Source organism: Hyperolius riggenbachi, chromosome 7 (genome assembly GCF_040937935.1).
Source record: "Hyperolius riggenbachi isolate aHypRig1 chromosome 7, aHypRig1.pri, whole genome shotgun sequence".
NCBI lineage: Eukaryota > Metazoa > Chordata > Amphibia > Anura > Hyperoliidae > Hyperolius > Hyperolius riggenbachi.
In genome coordinates this window covers 218,811,382-218,832,007 of record NC_090652.1, presented here as the reverse complement: position 1 = coordinate 218,832,007, position 20,626 = coordinate 218,811,382, and the positions used below count along the sequence as shown (strand labels likewise).

General features: G+C 42.6%; 1 protein-coding gene across 4 annotated transcripts in view; it reads left to right on the top strand.

The window, feature by feature from the left end:
• Positions 1 to 17,008, top strand: part of TYW5 (tRNA-yW synthesizing protein 5) — a 28,215-nt gene extending 11,207 nt beyond the window's left edge. For all 4 annotated transcript variants that reach the window (XM_068245243.1, XM_068245246.1, XM_068245247.1 and 1 more), the window contains exons 2-9: positions 1,616 to 1,708; positions 4,512 to 4,666; positions 4,777 to 4,846; positions 6,964 to 7,008; positions 8,209 to 8,346; positions 10,348 to 10,435; positions 12,482 to 12,598; positions 16,735 to 17,008. In XM_068245243.1, coding sequence (XP_068101344.1) covers positions 1,616 to 1,708; positions 4,512 to 4,666; positions 4,777 to 4,846; positions 6,964 to 7,008; positions 8,209 to 8,346; positions 10,348 to 10,435; positions 12,482 to 12,598; positions 16,735 to 16,991 — 963 coding nt within the window. In that variant the 3' untranslated portion in view covers positions 16,992 to 17,008. The remainder of the gene's footprint in view (positions 1 to 1,615; positions 1,709 to 4,511; positions 4,667 to 4,776; positions 4,847 to 6,963; positions 7,009 to 8,208; positions 8,347 to 10,347; positions 10,436 to 12,481; positions 12,599 to 16,734) is intronic.
• Positions 17,009 to 20,626: the final 3,618 nt, after the last annotated feature.

Below are 20,626 nucleotides of genomic sequence, written 5' to 3'. Positions count from 1 at the left end.
CAGACATTGCATCATCTTATGAAGCACTATGTAATGCAATATATAGAGGATCAGTACCAACTGGGGATAGGGGTACATCCCTCATCAAAAATACGGTAAACATATACCAAAAAACGCAAAAATTATGTGACCCATTGCCAATGGCCATGTCGCCCAGTTCCCCACTATGGTTTAATAACAATCTCCCAGAGCTACTAACAATACCGGATGTATCATTCTGGTGCAGGCATAATATTAAATATGTTAACCAGTTGTACTCTGATGGCCTCTTTAAGGACTTTACAACACTTCGTCAAGAATATAACCTACCTCGACACTCATTATTTAGATATCTTCAATTGAGGCACGCCATTAGAGCACAACTGGGCCTACAACAAATACCCCTTATACCGTCTCTTTTAGAGACACTATTACTAGATAAAGACTCAACAAAGCAAATTTCAAAATACTACAACTTTATTATGACGTATAAATACACGACTAAACGGGGTTCATATCGGGATAAATGGCAACATGCAGATCCTGAACTAACAGAGTCAAACTGGGAGGAACTTCAAACAACATACTTTGGTACAGCTATAGCGGCCAAAGATAAAATTATACAAGTAAAATGGTTACATCAAGCATATTTATCGCCTAGCCGTTTGGCAAAAATGAATCCAGCCCAGAATGGTACATGCTTTAAATGTAGAGCCCCTAACGCAGACTTTTTGCACTCCGTATGGACCTGTCCACAAGTGCAGAAGTACTGGAAATCAGTGACCCACTTTCTATCTGTTAAAATAGGACTACCAGTGGTTTTATCACTTCAAAGCTGTATGCTGGGCATACTGGGTGACATGGCCTGTGGAAAATACAAAAAAATACTGATTAGAATCTTATTATATTATGCGAGGAAAGCTATAACATCACGGTGGAAACAACACAGCCCACCACTACTTAAAGAATGGATAAACTTGGTTAATGATGCGATACCACTGTATAAACTCACGTATCAGGCCAGAGCCCAGTTTAATAAATTCAATAAGGTATGGAGTATATGGGTAGACTCCTTTGAGACAACTACCCCTATCCCTAACTTAGATATCACAGCAACACTACAGGATATCCATTTATAATGTATGTAAATCTGTATCGATACTTAAATGCCAAACACTGTACCCCCTATGAATAAGTACATGATTGGGTGATCTGAAATTCAACTGTCTCTTGAAATCTAACCAGTATATGCATGTATATTGACATAGCTAATGGAGGAAAAATGTTAATGTCTTGTCGTTTGTTTGTTTGAAATCAATAAAAATTCTCTTTAAAAAAAAAAATGTTAAGTCCTGTGTGGAAGTATCACTATTGGATGACTATTGTGTGTGGAAGTATCACTATTGGATGACCATTGTGAGGTTTGATAGCCCTCTCACCTAACTAGGACTCCCCATAATATATTGTCACAACCCTGAGGCCAGCATACTGTTTATTGTACAAAGTTTACTGCTGAGTCCCCTAAAGTAGTCTAGCGCCCACTGGTTTCCACAATCATGCTGTTGTATTTTGCATGGCATCCCAATGTAGCAGTACTAATTAATCAATGCTGATCTGATCTTTTTCTGTCTTTCAGACAGCTGTTATGGATTTTAAACCAGAAAGAATTCCTGTACCTAAGTACACAGATGTGAATAAACAGCGATTTCTACAGGAAATCTACCCTTTGGTAAGTGTAAAAACTACTTTGTAGCGCAATGCTGAATGGGTAAAGCCAAAGAGCTGAACACATAATCTAAACATACTCTGTAACATATTGCACATCCAACCAACATGACCAACCACCCAACAAGTTGTTTACACAAAAAATACGTACACACTTGCCAACCAACTTGTCACAGGAGCCCTAGTGGCTGACCGCACTTAGCCTTCTAAACGGTGCCAGCGCACGGATCGTGCGAACTCTGGTCGCAGTCAATGCGCAGGAACCGTTAAGAATTAGCCGCAGACAACTCAGAAGGGAGCCTGTGAGACACGGGTAATTACAACGTACACACGATTCCACGGTATCTGCCACCACCACTGGTATGGGCCAGTGGACCAGATTTACTGACTGACTAGTCCTGCGAATAAAACGGTTAAACACACGGTATTCTGTCTAGCCAACAACAAACAAACAGTAGCGTATCTTCAGAGACCCGGGATCAGTTCTGTGTGTGCTGATAAGCAGGGTAGCGGACAGTGAATGACTTGGAGAAAGTTGTTTATTCACGCAATATAAATAATTAATATATACAGACAATTCTTAAAATTAACAATTATTAAAACAGTAATAGCCAGTATAAAAAATAAAAGAAGGGAGAAAAATACTTAGTTCCTGGAAAGATGTCCTTTTTGTGGGAAAAATCAGAGTTCTGGGTTTCAATTAAAGTTCAGAGTTCAGACCAGGTGGATGCCAGCATATCCTCAAGCTGGCACCGATGAGTTCAAGATGTTTTCAGGGTGGAGGACACTGTTGGCTCCTCTGCCATTCTTATGCCCCTGATTCAGTAGGAGGGAGTGAGGGCGGGCCCACACACCCCCTTAGAACATGAGATGAGTCCTCCCCTTGTCCTGGGGGACCAGAAATCATGCCTTAACCATATATGGGCTCTATCTCACAGAACCGTACAGGTCAGGGCAGATTTACTAATATTTTCAGGTCTGCCTCGATTTACCCAGCGCCCTGATACCAGACATGAGGGGTGGGACCCCTGTGGTATCATCAGGGCACTTTCAAACTGCCTAACTGGCAGTCTTTACCTCAGAATGTTCTGAAACTTCCTCAGAACCAGCACCGGGACTCATGCTACACTTCCCCCACGTTTGGCGAAGCTGCCATCTCAGGAACCCCAGAAATATGACAGATCTGGGAAGTTATGGATTATGCTATAAGACTCACGGTTATTCAGGATGTGTTCTAGCTGCTAACAGCTGACTTCCCTTTGATCTTTACCAGGGAGCAATTTGTCAAGACCTCCCGGGGATTCGTAGCCTGCCTGGCTGCACCTAGGCATCCTTATCACCCTTTGGTTAATTAACATCTACATGAGACCAGCTAGGTGTCACCTGGTTCCCAGAACAGAAAGGGGAATTGTGCCTTCCACAGGGAAGATGTCCAAGCTAATTAACACCTCCCCCCCAGGCTTCACTCAGCTAAGACAGATCCCCCAGCTGTTCCTAGGCAGAGGGATACTACACATCAAATCTTGGTTCTATTGATCTGAAGCGCAATCGATGCAGGGAATTGAGTGCGATCACTTTTTCTTCACGGGCGGTTCCAGAACGCGCCTGCGGCCCCGCAACCGTCCGTGACACAACAAAACAACCAACTCACTTAAATACTAAGCTAAACGACAAACTGCACAACATAATATGGGTGAAAGAGGCGCCCTGGTATGTCCGCATTAAAAAACAACAAAGTTGTCCAAAAGACTTGTTCACACATTTCAACCTGCATTATAGTTGGTCAGATTGATGCACAGGTTGCTTCTGGCAAACAAGCTGTTATCAGTTGGTGGTCTTGTTGTTTGTCATCCCTGCACACGCCCAACTATGTTCCAACAGACCAAGTCTAGACGATAGCTGGGCAGACTGTTTGGACGTGTGTACCAGCCGAAACTGCCGGCTAATCTTGAAAAAAAAAAAACATGTCAGTGCCAGCTTTGTTTGTACTGTATTGTGTTTATTAAATATCTTGCCCAAATCTATATGAACAAAGTCCACAAAAGTCAATAGGGATGACACTGAGGTGCAAATACGTTTGAGATGGTTGAGTGTTACTGTATGTTAATTATTATGAAAATCGTTTGTAAAATTGACTTATCAAATATTGTAGTGAAAGCATTTGATTAATCCATTTACAATCTGCATAGATTTGCAGTAACATTTGCATAATTGTAAATGAACGCAGAATTATTTGCATATTTTAAGTAAACTATCGAACATACATTAAGCCATCCAGCGGTATTCCCAAAGCATAGAGGCTCCGGGTGAAAAAACCATGCTGCTAGCGTCAATCCCGAGACTGGGTTAGGGTTACCGCCGGGCAGATTATTGCATAGAGCGCAGCAGAGCGGCATTCAATACTCCTCTCTCTGGGATCCAGACGGTCTCTTCCATGCTCTCTGAGGCTCTAAATCGCCGTCTTTCACATGACTCACCATAGAGATAGAGCGTCCCACAGAAGACAGGAGGAAGAAATGCAGTGCTGATCTGGAACCCGTGGAGGTGAGTTTCAGCATCTAAACGTTGCTAGACCCTAAAATCCCGCACTATTCAGAACGCCAAGGGGGTTAAAGGATATGGTGGACTTAGAGGTCCTAGCGCCATATTGGCATTTACCAGAGATAAAGGCATTGTTTGGGCAATCGCCATTTAAGAGAGCCACATTTGACAATGGCTGTTACTAGTTTAATAGCAGAATGAGACTAAAAACTACTTTTATAAAAACGCTTTAGCTGAAACTGAAATGTTTGGTGTTTGATTTCTAGAGGAAGCCAGTTGTGTTACAGGACTTGGATCTGGGAGTGTGTAGAACACAATGGACCCTGGATTATATGAGCAGGAAAGGTGGAGGAAAGGAGGTAAAGATCCATGTCTCCGAGGTACCACAGATGGACTTTATTAAGAAGAATTTCATATACAGGTAAGTTAAAATAAGACTACTTAAGCCCTTTTAAAATACAAGTAATGTTGCTTGCTGGTGGAATAATGGTTCCTCTTTTGTTCCACCTCCCTATTATTATTGAATTTCAGATCGCTGACATTTGATGTTTTTGTACGTAGAGCAGCAGAGGACAAGCACACAGACTTCTTTATTTCTCCGGTAATTCTCTTCTATAAGAGCGAGGTTTGAAGGTTTATTATGCGGATCATCAGCATAAGTAGCTATATACAAGCCTAAACGTTAATGAGGAAAGTTTAGACTTGAACTTTAGACCCCGACTTGTACCATGCATGAACTTATTTTGTAAACACTGAAAACAAAACTGTTTTGGGACATAATGGCACAAAATATTTCAATTGAGGCTTGTATATATGCCCTCTCCAGCCCATAGGTTATACTGTACAGAAGGTAGTGGACAACACCACCAGCATAACTATGGGGATGCAGACTACGTGGGGGGGGGGGGGGGAGGAGAGGCCCAGACTTCTTCTTTCCTCCACCAGGCCCTCCTCCTGCGCTCTCTACTCAGACCTACAGATCAGTGTAGCAGCAGTCACTGAGGTCAGCTTACCTATTCCCCCGGCTAATCTCTCTCTGGCACTGCCGCTGCTGCATCCACTAGATGTCTCTGTCTTTTCTGCCTAATTCTCGGTCTGACACACAATGCATGACGTGCAGAGAAATTCAGGCAAGGTTACATCCCTGGTGGACACCCTAGCCATTCATGGGAGGCCTCATTCCCACCAGTAGATGTGATTGCAGGTAAAGAAATTATGCTGTATTTGCATATTTTTTTTCCTAATCCTTAGTGACTGGAAATCCGTTTTTTGACTGACTTTTGGCCCAGGACATTTCCCTATGAGGCTGTGGAAGAAGCGTTGGATCATTCCAACATCTTCCACAGCTCTCAAGGAACCTAATCAGTCAACAGCACCCTGTACTGCTTAAGCACATCCAGGTCCCCCTTTCCCTAGCAAACTTACTTTAGCCGCAGATGGCTCTGTACAGTGCTCTACGGGAATGCGCACTGAACTATATATTTTCAGTAGTGCCACTTTAATAAATGCATTTAACATTTAAGGTAGGTATAGATCATAGATGGTTGTTGAGCAAGCAGAGAAGGATCAGACAGTGATCTTTAGAGATCAACATCTGAACATAGAGCTTGGCTTTGGTAATTGCGTATTTTTATTTCTATGGGTGGTGGAGGAGGCAAGAAACCACTCACTGCATAGGGCTTCTGTGATGATAGGTCTGGAAAATCCAACCCATTAGATGTCTAATCCCTCAAGTATAGTGGACCCCAGAGGACAGATGAGATTAACCACTTCAGCCTTCAGTCGTTTTTCTCCTTATGCATCCAAGCAATTTGCACCTCCCATTCATTCGCCAATAACTTTATCACTACTTATCACAAAGAATTGATCTATATCTTGTTTTTTCCTCCACCAATTAGGCTTTTTTTGGGTGGCACATTTTGCTAAGAATTATTTTTTTCTAAATGCATTTTTACAGGAATATTAAGAAAAAAAATTCATTATTTCACAGTTTTCGGCCATTATAGTTTTAAAATAATACATGCTACCATAATTAAAACCAACGTATTTTATTTGCCCATTTGTCCCGGTTATTACACCATTTAAATTATGTGCCTATCACAATGTATGGCGCCAATATTTTATTTGGAAATAAAGGTGCATTTTTTTTAGTTTTGCGTCCATCACTATTTACAAGCTTATAATTTAAAAAATATTAGTTTTATACCCTCTTCACATACATATTAAAAAAGTTCAGACCCTTAGGTAACTATTTATTTATGTTTTTTTTTTTAAATTGTAATTTTTTTTTTAATTAAAAATTTTATTTGGGTATTTTTCGGGTGTTACATAGTTACATAGTTATTTGGGTTGAAAAAAGACATATGTCTATCGAGTTCAACTAGAGAACAAAGTACAACACCAGCCTACTCCCTCACATATCTCTGTGACCAAGAGGAAGGCGAGGTGTCCCCTTGCAATCTGCAGTGTGTAATGCGACCATGATTGCATGAAATGCATGATTGTTGAAAATGTCCAGCTACCCTGACAGTCAAATGCACCAACCTTATTGTCATTGTTATTTATTTATTTTTTTAACTATGCCATTTAATTCATATCTCGTAGAAATGTATTTAGTGTCATGTTATGGCAAACATCTTAGAATATGTTGCATTGTCCAGCTGCATTGTCATATTCCTTCTCTGTACAGTAACTGCAAATATTATTGTTTTTCCCTAGGATGAGAAGTACTATCTCCGCTCTCTGGGTGAAGACCCTCGCAAGGTAAAAAGTAAGCACACATAATGGAAAGGGAATTGATCATCCTGTAACAAAAAATGTGGCTGCTTTTTCTATTTCTGTTTATGATACTAACAGTGAAAAAGGTAACCAGCTCCGATATCTGAAAATAGTGCAATACAGATAGCATTAGGTATAGCTGCCACGAAACCAGTATCACCATAGTTCTGCTCTAAACCTGACTATATAATGGGAGATAAGATATAAGTACTGTAATTTTTGTGCTGCTTTGCTGATCTTCCTGTAATTATATTCTGATCAGCTGCACACTTCCATTGCTCGGGCATTTCACATATTTTTGTAGTTGGAGTGAGTTTTCTCCTGGTTGATATTTTCACACCTTGTCAATAAAGTGCCACCAGCAAACCAGAAAACACTCAAAATAATTCTGACAGTACCACCTACTTTTTGGGTACTTTTTTCAATTGTAAAATGCTGGAAAGTTATTTTAAATGGAAGATGAAAAATGATCTTCTTCGTTGCACATGGGCTTCTGTTTCTTGCCAAAGCACACTGGTACATGTGACGTACATCGACCCTTTACTCCTTCACTGTTGTCCATCTCATGACTTTTGTTATATTGCCATCTGGTGCCTTGTTCTGCCAAATAATCTCTTTATGGGTTTTTTACACTTTACTGCTTGTCACATTGTGCTTAGATCTTCTCCATTCCAAATGTTGCATCTTTTGATTTTTATCTTAGCAGCACCTGTGGCAGGAGCGCATTTATTATTATTATTATTTAGTATTTATATAGCGCCAACATATTACACAGCGCTGTACAATGTGTATATATATATATATTGTCTTGTCACTAACTGACCCTTAAAGGAGCTCACAATTTAATCCCTACCATTGCCATATGTCTATATTATGTAGTGTAAGTACTGTAGTCTAGGGCCAATTTTAGGGGGAGCCAATTAACTTATCCATATGTTTTTGGAATGTGGGAGGAAACCGGAGTGCCCGGAGGAAACCCACGCAGACACGGAGAGAACATACAAACTCTTTGCAGATAGTGCCCTGGCTGGGACTCGAACCAGGGACCCAGCGCTGCAAGGCGAGAGAGCTAACCACTACGCCACCATGCTGCCCCTGGACTGTTGGGAACTAGAGAAGTGTGCACCGAGCTGATCTTCCTGATGTTTATTTTATTCTTGTTGTGTTCCTTTTCCCCATGTACAGGATATTGCCGACATAAGGAAGCAGTTTCCAGAGTTAGCAGCAGACATCAAGATCCCTGAATTTTTTGATGAAAATAACTTTTTCTCAAGCGTGTTTCGCATCAGCTCTCCAGGCCTGCAGCTGTGGACACACTATGATGTACGATCTGCCGCTAAAGATATAAGTATATGACATGATCCCAGTTTTAAGGGCACGTATAACAAGTGTTGTAAGGCATAAGTTAAACGTACGCGTCAAGAGAATATTACAGGAGGTACTTAAAGTGTACCTGAGTTGGACAAAAAAAATAAACATACCTGGGGCTTCCTCCAGCCCCTCCAGGCTGATCGCTCCCTCGCTGTTCTCCTCCGCCGTCTGGATCGTCTACAATTTGGCCCCGAAAGTTCTTCAGTCGGGGCCAATTGGTGCATTCTGCGCTTGCACAGTAGTACTGGCGACGAGAGCGCAACGGCGGTGGAGAACAGCGAGGGAGCGATGAGCCTGAAGGGGCCTGGATGAAGTCCCAGGTATGTATATTTTTTTATAAATCCCCCGTCTCAGGTTCTCTTTAAAGAGGAGCTTTACTGAGAATAACGTAAAGAATAAAATTGCTTATGTTTTACATTACTTTATAAATTATTTAATCTGCATTTTGTAAAATCTTTCCTCACCTTGATTTACATTCTTAAAGAGAATCTGTACTATAAAATTATTACAATAAAAAGCATACCATTCTATTCATTATGTTCTCCTGGGCCCCTCTGTGCTGTTTCTGCCACTCCCTGCTGCAATGCTAACTTGTAATTGCCAGTTTTAGGCAGTGTTTACAAACAAAAGACATGGCTGCTAACCAGAGTGTGATAGGATGAGAGGAGAGCTTGGAAAGGGCGTGTAAAGCTTCTGCCTATCACAAGCAGTGCTGCACATTCCACACATTCCAGCCTGAGCCCGACAGAGGAAAGAAGATAAGATTTATTACAGAGACAGTGCAACTAGAAAAGGCTGCAGTATGCCAGAGCACATTAGAACAGGTATAGGAACTTATAGGATAGAAGAAATAAGGCTCAACATTTTGTTACAGAGTCTCTTTATATTTATCATAAGTGGTGACCTCTTCAGTGCTGGCAGGTGCGTCACTGCTGAATGTTTGTTTACCGTGTGTTCCAAAGTTGAAATAACACCTGGGCCCTTATTCAATTCAGTTTTCTCCTAGGAGATAATTTTTTATCTTCTGTTTAAAATAACTTAACACTCTGCAATTAAAAAAGTACTAAAAAGCACGTGGAAAAGTACTGTCAAAATTATTATTGCCTGTTGGTGGCTTGAACGACATTTTATTGATAAGGTATGAAAATATCACCTAGGAGAAAAAGTGAATTGCACATGGCCCTAGGTCTCCCAGAGTGCAGTGGAAGAATTCTGAATAATAAACAGCCTGCTCTGTGACATCGATGGGAGGGCGGAATTACACACCAATATACAGATATAGAAATATTTTGCTGAATCCAAGATAATTAACATAAAAGTGGGTATCAAGAATAATTTACTCCATTCTACTACAGTTCTAAACAGTGGCTTTCATAAAGGGGAACTTGTTGTTTTAATGAAGCATTTTTCTTAGGAATCACTGTAGCCCTACTTGGAGTACAGCATCTTTGATCGCATCTACTAAGAAAAAGCAGAAAAGAAAAATGAAATGTAGTCACACATTGTAGATTTTCCAAAACATAGATGCATTTTTATGTAAAGGTTCATATATTGTAAACTAACAAATTCCAGAGCATTTTATATTTGTGTTTGGGTGGCAGCCCTCTCCCTTCATTAGCATGAGATATTGTGCCACCTACACAACCAGGGCAAAGAGAAAGAAAAGCAAACTGGTTAACTGACTTCTCCTGCAGCCAGGTCCATCACACAGTGGACAAACAGGACACAGGAGAGGAGGCAGAGATTGATTAGCAGACTCTGCGGGGGGGAAGTATGACGTGTATTTGTTTATTTCGACTTTTATTTTTCAGTTCAGGTTTGCTTGTAAAGAGCTGATGTTTTCATTGCCTTTCTATATTTTTATGCTGAAAACACAGAGAGATATTATTACATTCCTTTATGTTTTGTGCTGTTGTATTCTCTTCCATTTCAATCATTTTTTTTCTGTTCCAGGTAATGGATAATTTGCTCATACAGGTAACAGGAAGGAAGAGAGTTGTTTTGTACAGTCCTCGGGATGCACCGTATTTATATTTATCAGGTGAAGATTATAGGTCTTTCAAACTAATATCTTATTGTAGTATTGGCAGAAGTTCTTTACTGTGCATTGACCTATTTGGGGCGGATTTGTAAGTGATGGAGAGAGGTGTGGTGCTCAGTCCAGTACCAATGCATAACTATCACAGACCTGAATGGAGAAACAGGGTTTGACCACAGTTTGCAGCAATACAGACACTGGACCAAGGAATACGGTGCAAATAAGGTTTTATTATGATCAGATAGTGCATACAACTGATAAAGGCAAATATGCAAACCCATGCACAGTACACAATGGCCTCGATTCATAAACAGCAATGCGATAAGAAAAATCTTGTCGGGAAAATACCGCACTCGGTATTTTCCCGGTCTGTGTGCTAATTCATAAAGATTTCCCCAGCTGCCCTTGGAGGTCGGTAAATTACCGCAGCCCATTGAGCGGTAGAGTAGAGCAGTGTCTAGATTCTCTCTTTGCCCTGCAGAAATGCCTCACACAGACGGCTCTCTGGCTCTCTCCACTGATGACTCAGACAGATGAGTCACACAGTCTTTCCCTGCCTGCTCAAATGACTCACACAGACTGCTCTCTGGCTCTCTCCACAGATGACTCAAACAGACTTCGGCTCTCTACACTTTGCATTCATCAGAGCTGTCAGTAACTTGTTAAGACCTCACCAGAGGTGTCGGTAACTACCGCCAGGCTTACCGCTTGTTGCAGGCTTTAGGAATTGACATTTGCTGACAATTTACTGACATGTGTTGGCGGTAATTACAGCCAAGTCGGTAATTCATCTCCCTGGTCGGTAATGTCAGCTTTTCATGCGGTAACAGCCTTTATGAATTGACACATTTCTAAGTGGTCGGGAAAGTGCTGTCTTCAGCATTATCGCATGAGGTAATGCTTTATGAATCGAGGACAATATATACAAACAACACGGGAATATATATAATGCAAATATGATGCAAACCAAATGCACAGCACACTATATACAGACAACCCAGGAAAACAGTAATAAATATATACAATGCAAATATGATGCAACCACATACATACACACCATAACAGAGCAATCACCATACAGAGATAATCAATGTGCAATACAGGTTAATAAAAAAAGTGTTGAATTTGCAATAGATGAGAGCTATGAGGGGGTTTGAATTTTATATTTTGCATATAAAAGTTACTTTTTGAGAGCTGCGACCATTGTCGAACAAAGAAGGCAGAGTAGGGACGGCAATTCTCCACATGCCATTAATAGTGGTTGCCATACAAAGCAGCCTACGCTTACCCTGTGTTTATCCTTTATATTAATAACAACCTACTGCACCAGATAGAGACAATGGAAGCCCAGTGTTTTTTATTTGCTCTACGGCCAGTGCAGGGCTGAGTTCTTTGCAGATGTGTAGTGTCACATTCTGTTGTTATGGAGGGATGACAGCACGGCACAAGACAGAGTAGCATGGAACAGGAACGGTAAGAAACACAATGGCCTTGGCCTTAACTGAGATGAGATGATCCTGCAGACCTGATCTATTGCTGATGTTTCAGGGTCCCTGTACACATGCTACATTCACCTTGGCAGAGGCAGCCCTAACATGGTTGCCTCAGCCGAGAACCATCTTAACTGTATGAAAGGCTTTACTCTGTCAGATGCAATACTAAACCACAGCACCAGTCACCTCACTGGCTGGCTGGATCATTGTTTTAATTTTACCCTGAAATCATTTGCACAGTCAGTCATTTTCTTAGGAAGACACAATCAAAATAAATCCTGTTATCTTTTTAATCAAAATGATTAATTATTGAGTAATCAACTGCAGAGTGCGGACCAATGACCCAATGTAGATGCAGGGGATAACAAGTTCCAGAGGATACCTAATTACCAACATTCTATTCATTAGAGAAAAGTAAAATATTGAGGTTATGTGAGGTCAGATGATCAGAGAAACTGTTATTCAGCTTCTAATACAGTGTGCAATACAGACCTTGGATCCTCACATGTATTATTTATCATTCGAAGTCTGATCTGTTGAAAATGTTTGTCTCCAGGTGACAAATCTGAGGTGTTGGACGTTGATAACCCAGACTTGAGCAAATACCCGCTTTTCTCTCGAGCAAGACGTTATGAATGCATCTTGGAAGCTGGAGACGTTTTGTTTATCCCAGGTACGCCACAGACTTCACAATATTATCCTAAGCTCTTTGTCTTTACATCTTGCTTGTATATATTAATAGGACCTATGGGAGAAAAGCACTTAAAGTGAATGTTTACCGTTTAAAATACTCAGAATTATTAGCATTTTATTAACACCAACAACAAAACATTGTTAAAGCCAATGGGTACCGCTATAAAAATAAAAAAGTCAGATACTCACCTAAAGAGAGGGAAGGCTCGGTCCTAATGAGCCTTCCCTCTCCTCTCCCGGTGCCCGGTCCCGCGCAGGATCCCCCGTGGCAGTATTCGACCAGTTCGGTCAAATACTGCCACTTCCGCACCTGAAGGGATGTTTCGGAAGCCTTCGGGAGCACTCGGGCTCCCGAGGATGGGGCCGCTCCATAGTACGCATGCGCGAGCGCCCTCTATGACGCACTCGTGCGTACGTAGTATGGAGCAGCCCGTCTTCGGAAGCACGAGTGCTCCCGAAGACCTCCGAAGTCCCTGCGGCGGCGGACGCGAACGGGGGAGCCAGCGCAGCACCGAGGGCACCGGGAGAGGAGAGGGAAGGCTCATTAGGACCGAGCCTTCCCTCTCCTTAGGTGAGTATCTGACTTTTTTATTTTTATAGCGGTACCCATTGGCTTTAACAATGTTTTGTTGTTGGTGTTAATAAAATGCTAATAATTCTGAGTTGACAGGTAGTGCCCGGTTAACTAACAAGATAGGGACTGTAGGTACGTTCTTAACCTGAATCCATTCTTAACCACTTGAGGACCAGAGATTTACAACCGCCTAGTGACCAGGCCATTTTTTACAATTCAGCACTTCACAACTTTAACAGTTTGTTGCTTGGTCATACAACTTAGCACCCAAATGAATTTAACCTCCTTTTCTTCTCACAAATAGAGCTTTCATTTAGTGCTATTTGATTGCTGCTGCTATTTTTAGTTATTTTTTTAATTAATAAAAAACCCTACATTTTATTAAAAAATACATACAGATAAGTTAATCGGTTTCCCCCTTAATTGGCCCTTGACTAGGATGCATACACTACACTATACATACATAGGCATATGCCTATAGTAGGAATTAGATTGTGAGCCCCTCCGAGGGACAGTTAGTGACAAGCCTGTACTCAGTAAGATGGCAGCACTATATAAACATTTTTAATCATTTTCCTGAAAAAAACAGCCTGCCAGCGCTAATCAGCCACTGGCAGGCTAATCGCTGGGGTCAGCTGTTTGCAGTGGTGGGAGCTTGCGCTCGTGTGAGCTCTCGTCAAATCTCCCTCCTCGCTAGATGACACCATATGGCGGCGCTGAGGAACAACAGAGCCACTCTGCGACCGCCAATCGCCGTTAAGCAGTCGCAGAGAGGTTAAATCAGAACACTGGAGCAACTTTTACCTATACCTCCTCTGTACCTCCTCTGAGCCACCTCTGCCTCCCTGTTTCCCTCTGTATCACCTATCCCTCCATTGTACCACCTATGCCGCTTTTTGTGCCTCCTTCTGTCCTAGTGATAATTGTAATGTGCTAATTTCGCAGATCTCGAAACTCCCTATAATATTGTGTAACTTACCTAGAAATTAACCAGATTTGCCTCCTGTATTCACTTCAGTGCATTCCACTGCTCATCCATTTTTAGAAGTAGTGAAGTAACCCTCTCTATATATACAGGTAGTTACTGTATATCTAACCACTCGACATACAGGAATTACTAAATTGGGCTAAATTATCATAAACATGATTAAGGTAAATGTTAGTGTCAAATAAAATCACTATTTATTCCAACATAATAGCTGTCTAAAATATTCCCACACAATTGAAAAATCCGGGTCATGTGGAGCAAATGGATATGGTGTTGGTCGCAGAGCTCTGAAAAATGTGTATATATACAGAAGCTGCATCTAGCTGAGCCTATTTATTGTATTCCAGTGTACAGAAAATTGTGTGTCACATTCATCCAGCTTAAAGGACAGGGCCAAGGTTAAAAAAACCAAACAAACAAAAAAAAAACGATCTACTTACCTGGGTCTTCCTCCAGCCCCTGGCAGCCTATCTGTCCCTCGCCGCAAGCTTTGCTCCCAGCCAGTACCTTCTGGTCCGGACCTCGCCAGGTCGGCATCATCTTCGCCTGTGCAGGCACGTAGTCGTAGCGGACGCGCTCACATAGCCTGGAGATACGGGAGTGCGTCCGCGAATGGTGCGGCTGCACACTCGTGCAGGAGCAGAAGACATCTGCAGTGGAGGGGACCCCGAGACAATAGCTGGGAGAGAAGTTGCAGCGAGAGAAAGATAGGCTGCCAGGGGCTTGAGGAAGACCCAGGCAAGTAGATTTTTTAAACCACGCATGTGTCCTTTCATCTGTGAGAGAAAAAAACTGAGATATTTTAGTAGAGAGGAGCCTTTGGATCCTTTAGAGGCCTCTACGATCTTTCTTGAGCCCAAAACCAGTCGCTGTTCATCTTTGCGGCTATGCTCCTGTCCATGTACAAGAGCAGCTGGACTGCGCAGGCACACTGAGAACCCTAATCTTAACCACTTGCCGACCAAGTGATTTCCCATTGATCTGTGCTGGGTGGGCTCTTCAGCCCCCAGCACAGATCGTATTGCAGGCAGGGCGATCAGACTTCCCCCCCTTTTTTCCCCACTAGGGGGATGTCCTGCTGGGGGGGGGATCTGATCGCCGCCGCTCTGCTGTGCCTTGCGGGGGGGTGGCTCCTCAAAGCCCCCCTCTGCAGCGCTTTTCCCCCCCTCCCTCTCCTTCCCTCCCTCTCCCTGGCTCTGTGGGCGGTACAGGACGGCGATACGTTCTGTACCGCCTCTGATAGACTTCAGCCTATCAGACGGTGGCGATCCCCGCCCTTTTAGAGGCCGGGGATCGCCGATCTCCTTTACGGCGCTGCTGCAGCTGCAGCACCGTACAGTGTAAACACCGGGGATTTCTTCCCCGCGTGTTTTCATTTCGCCTGCGAGCCGCGATCGGAGGCTCGCAGGCAGTTCACGGAGACACCCTCCGTGAACTGACATGGAACAGCCATGGAAACCTGCAGACAACCAATTTACACCAATCGGCGTGAGCTTGTCGTCAAGAGGTTAAAAAGACACTGAGGCGCGAAAAAAATTATATAATGATTTGTATGTGTAGTACAGCTAAGAAATAAAACATTAGGAGCAGATACATAAGTCTAATATTGTTTCCAGTACAGGAAGAGTTAAGAAACTCCAGTTGTTCTCTATGCAAAAACGCCATTGCGTTCCACAACTATCAAAGTTGCAGAGAGATCTGTCTTTTGAAGCTTGTTATCTCAACTGTCAGTCACTATATTTTCTTTTTCTTTCCAGAGGACAGGTCAACAGTTCACTGGGCTGCTCTGTAAAATCATTTAGAATGCTGAGTAGTGTGTAAACTGCAAATATTAGAGAATGATGCAATGTTATAAAAAAACACTATTCAACTGAAAATAGATAAATGAGAATATTTTATTTGCTACTAATGTTCTAGTAATTATCCGTACTACACAATTCATTATATCATACTTTTTTTTCGCTTCAGTGTCTCTTTAAGGGGAAAAAAAATGATCATCACTATCAGGTCTCTAAAGGAAACCTGAGACGAGTGCTATGGCAGCATTTATACTTACCTGGGGCTTCCTCCAGCCACATGTCCTCCGTTGCCTCCCTCACTGTTTTCCCTGACCACTCCATTCGTTTACAATGTTCGCTGGTAAAGGGGCTCTGGTCACATCAGTCCAGCTGCAGTGCACATAAACGGCCCCATCGTGTTCTCCTCTCCTGGAGTGTTCTGTGCCTGCGCAGTACTAACCGTGCAGGGGCAGAAAGCTCCTGAATACGGGAGCACAATGGAGGTGCATTGCAACGCGACTGGATCCCTTTTACTGGTGAAAAATTAAAACAACAAGAGCAGCCGGGGGGGACGGCGAGGGAGGACATGGGGCTGAAAGAAGCCATAGGGGTTGTCTTATGTACACTTTAAAGCAGTTTTGATGACGACAAAATATGAGCAATAAACAAAAACTACCAAAACGTTGTCCATCGATGAAAATGTAATTGAATATTAAAGTAGAAGGGATGTGCTGCAGCGTTGTAATAATACCCTCACATGTTTTGTCTTGTTTCAGCTCTATGGTTTCATAACACAGTTGCTGAAGAGTTTGGAGTTGGAGTGAACGTCTTCTGGAAACATTTGCCATCTGAATTCTATGATAAAACGGATACATATGGGAATAAGGACCCCACCGCTGCCTCTAGAGCAGTACAGATCTTGGACCGAGCGCTGAAAACACTGGATGAACTGCCTGAGGAATATAAAGACTTTTATGCTAGGAAAATGGTGTTGCGGATAAAGGCCAAAGCCTACAGCACTAACTTTGAATAAAGTTTGTGTAAAAAGAACATATTTCAGCAAACTGATTTTGGAGGTGGATGCTCACTTCTTAAGGCTTTTCAGCTACTGATCAGCTCAAATCTAGATCTGCACATAGAGCCTGATCAACTCATGCTTGAGATCAGTGAAGCTACGAGATCCAGCAAGACTGGCTTCAATAATAATCAGTTCACACAGGGGCGTAACAATAGCCCCTGCAAGGGGCCCAGGGAGGGCCCGCCCAAGGCAGTTTGTAGCGACAGGAGGGGGAGCACAGTGCAGGAGGGGTGGCAGTGGGCACACAGCGGCGGGTAGGAGGGCCCTACTCCCCTCCTCCCTCACCTCAGGCCCCCCCCCCTTCAGCGCTCCCCCCTCCAGAAATGATAGTAGCGGCTGGGGAACTCTCCTCTCTGGTTCCTGGTAGCGTCGGAGCTCTGCATGCCGCTGTCTTCTATGTTTTCAACGCTGCTAATCAGGAAGTAGAGTCTGCGACAATGGAGACATAGAAGACGAAGGCACACAGAGCTATGTCGCCATCTGGAACCAGGAAGAGGTGAGTTCCCTGCTGCTGCGCTGATTTCTGGAAGGGGGAGCCGGAAACGCTGAAGGGGGGAGGGCCCGAGGTGAGGGAGTGGAGGAGTCTGGCCCCCTCCCTGATGCTGTGTGCTTGCTGCTCCTTCCTTCAGGCTACCTATATTGGGGGCACCTATAGACCTGGCTAACCTATACTGGGGGCACCTATAGACCTGGCTAACCTATGCTGGGGGAATTTATATCTGGTTTACCTATACTGGGGGGCACCTTTACCTGGCTACCTATACTGAGAGCACCTATACCTGACTTCCTATACTGGGGGCACCTATACCTGGCATCCTATTCTGTAAGCATGATTTTTTCTTAACTGGCGCCTGGCTTGCCTTTCCAATTTGTTTGGGGGGGGCATCCAAAGTTTCGCAGGGGGGGGGCTCAGTGGTTTCTAGTTACGCCCCTGAGTTCACAGCGACGCAAAATAGACTCAGCTGCCTGGGAGTCGGCGGCTTTATGGCTACAGTCTTAACCCCGTCTGGGGGTTAACCATACACTAGGGAAGTGAATGGATAGGGGGATTATCAGAATACTCACTGGATGTAAACTTGTTTATTAGCACATCAAAAATCATTACCAACCCAGGGGTTTCGGCTTCAGGGTCTTCGTCAGGGGTATTACATAATACATCTAACTTTATCCTTTAATACATAAAACTCCTCCTCTCAATTAATGGTTGAGTCCACCTCTCTTAAAGCTACATAGGACTAATTTCACACATATAAAGCTGCATTCAATATAAAAAGATACGTTGCATTATAGTGCATAAAAGCATAATATATGGTAAAACAATATATATATGTAAAAAAAAAAACAGTTGAGATCAATTCCCAAATTAAGGCCATTTGATTGCAACACATTTAACTTATTTATCCATTTTGTTTCACATTGGGATAACACTAATAACATTTCCTCCTCTCCATTGCACAGTCACCTTCTCAATGCCAGAAATCTGTATAACACTTAGATCTCCATTATGCACCGTATCAAAATGGTCCGGTGGCTTTTTACTCAATTATTTATGTTGGCCACATATTCGCCTATTTGCCTTTTAATGGTCTGCCTATGCGCCCCATATACTGCAGTCCGCACGGGCAGACCAACATGTACACCACATTCTCAGATTCATACCGTTAACCATCTTTAGCTATAACATGTGTTGTCTTCTTAGGGTAATGTTCACAAATCTTACACCCTTTTTCATGGATAGAATCCCTTTAGACCTGGAAACAAAGTCCTCTGTTTTTTTTATTATCTCCAATACAGCTTTTAACCAAAGTGTTGGCTATACTTTTAGGTTTTCTATATATAAATCGATGCTATTTTGGGAGATATCCCAAAACTGGATCTTTTTTAAGCAATTCTTATATACAATATCACTAAGTTCCTTATAATCTTTAGAAAAGGTGGTAGCAAAACTAAATTCCTCTCCTCCCCTTCTCTTAACTCCATCCCGTTCCTGGACTTTAACCTCATGGGCCTGATTCACAAAGCGGTGCTAACTGTTAGCACGCCTGTGAAAACCCCCTTAGCGCGTCTAAACAAGCTTTTCGCGCATAAAACTTTACGCACGCAAAACTTTATGCGCGTAAAACTTTACGCGCGTACTGCGCAGGGCGCTCCGCGCGAAGTGCCCATTAAAGTCTATGGGACTTAGCGCGCGTAAAACTTTGCGCGTGTAAAACTTTGCGCGCGCAAAGTTAGCGCGCGATCTGATTGAGAAATCTGGTGCTAACCTACTTAGCACTCTGGTTAGCGCGTCTATAAAGACTTTAGAAGTGCTAAGTAGGTTAGCACCGCTTTGTGAATCAAGCCCCATATCTCTACCTTCCTCAAACACTTGAATTCTCGCTTGCTGAACTGAAAACTGGTCATACCCTTTTTCCCCCAACCTGTCAACCTTGTTTCCCAGTAGTTGTCATCACAGCCACAATATCTCCTGATCCTGCAGAACTGTCCCTTTGGGACATTCTGCAGCCAGGGGGAATGATGAGAACTATCCTTGTTAATATAGCAATACCTATCCATCTTGAAAAATGATTTGGTGAATAGCTCCCCTTTCAATCATGGTTGGCAAATCTAGAAAGTAGATCTTTTTTGGGACTATACTGTACATCAAATTGGAAATTCTAGCTATTTGTATTGATGTAATTTATAAACTTATTTAATGACTCCTCAGTTCCACACCAAAAAAGAGGCATTGTGACAATCCAGGCCCGCGATCCTGTCTAAAAGACGTTAAAAGACCGGTTGCTGGATCGTCAGAAGGTAGTAATGTGACAAAGCGTGCCAATCCCATCGAATCTGCTCCCATTACCAATCACGGAATAGTTACCTCTGATGGTTGGAAGTACGGTGAACAGACTGACGCTAAAGATTGGTCGCAACGCTGTCGACAATATGTAATGTGACAATCACTCACCAATACCATATTACTAGGCCACTGTTGCCATGCAGGTCTCATGCACTAAAGACTTCTATAGGCAGATTCACTGTGTGCATAATAAACGGTTAAGATTGGTTGGAGGTGCCCATACATGTACAATCCCGATTGTATGTGCAATCGGTAAACTAAAAATATAGATTTCATGCTGGAAATCGGGTAATTTCACTGCCATCACTCTGTTTGCGGAGGAAAGAGACTCCCGCTAGCTATTCCCAGAAGGAAGGTAACGCTTATTTACAACTTAACTAGCAAAACGACACTTTATAAGAAAATAAATCAATGCGGTAGTATGATTCTCCGGAGGGCAGATTCTTTGTAGCAACAATCAGATGACCAGAACAGGCACAAGACTGAACGATGAAATTGTTAGTTTTATTCTAAAACTACAGTGGGTTGCAAAAGTATTCGGCCCCCTTGAAGTTTTCCACATTTTGTCTCATTACTGCCACAAACATGCATCAATTTTATTGGAATTCAACGTGAAAGACCAATACAAAGTGGTGTACATGTGAGAAGTGGATCGAAAATCATACATCATTCCAAACATTTTTTACAAATAAATAACTGCAAAGTGAGGTGTGCGTAATTATTCGGCTTCCTGAGTCAATACTTTGTT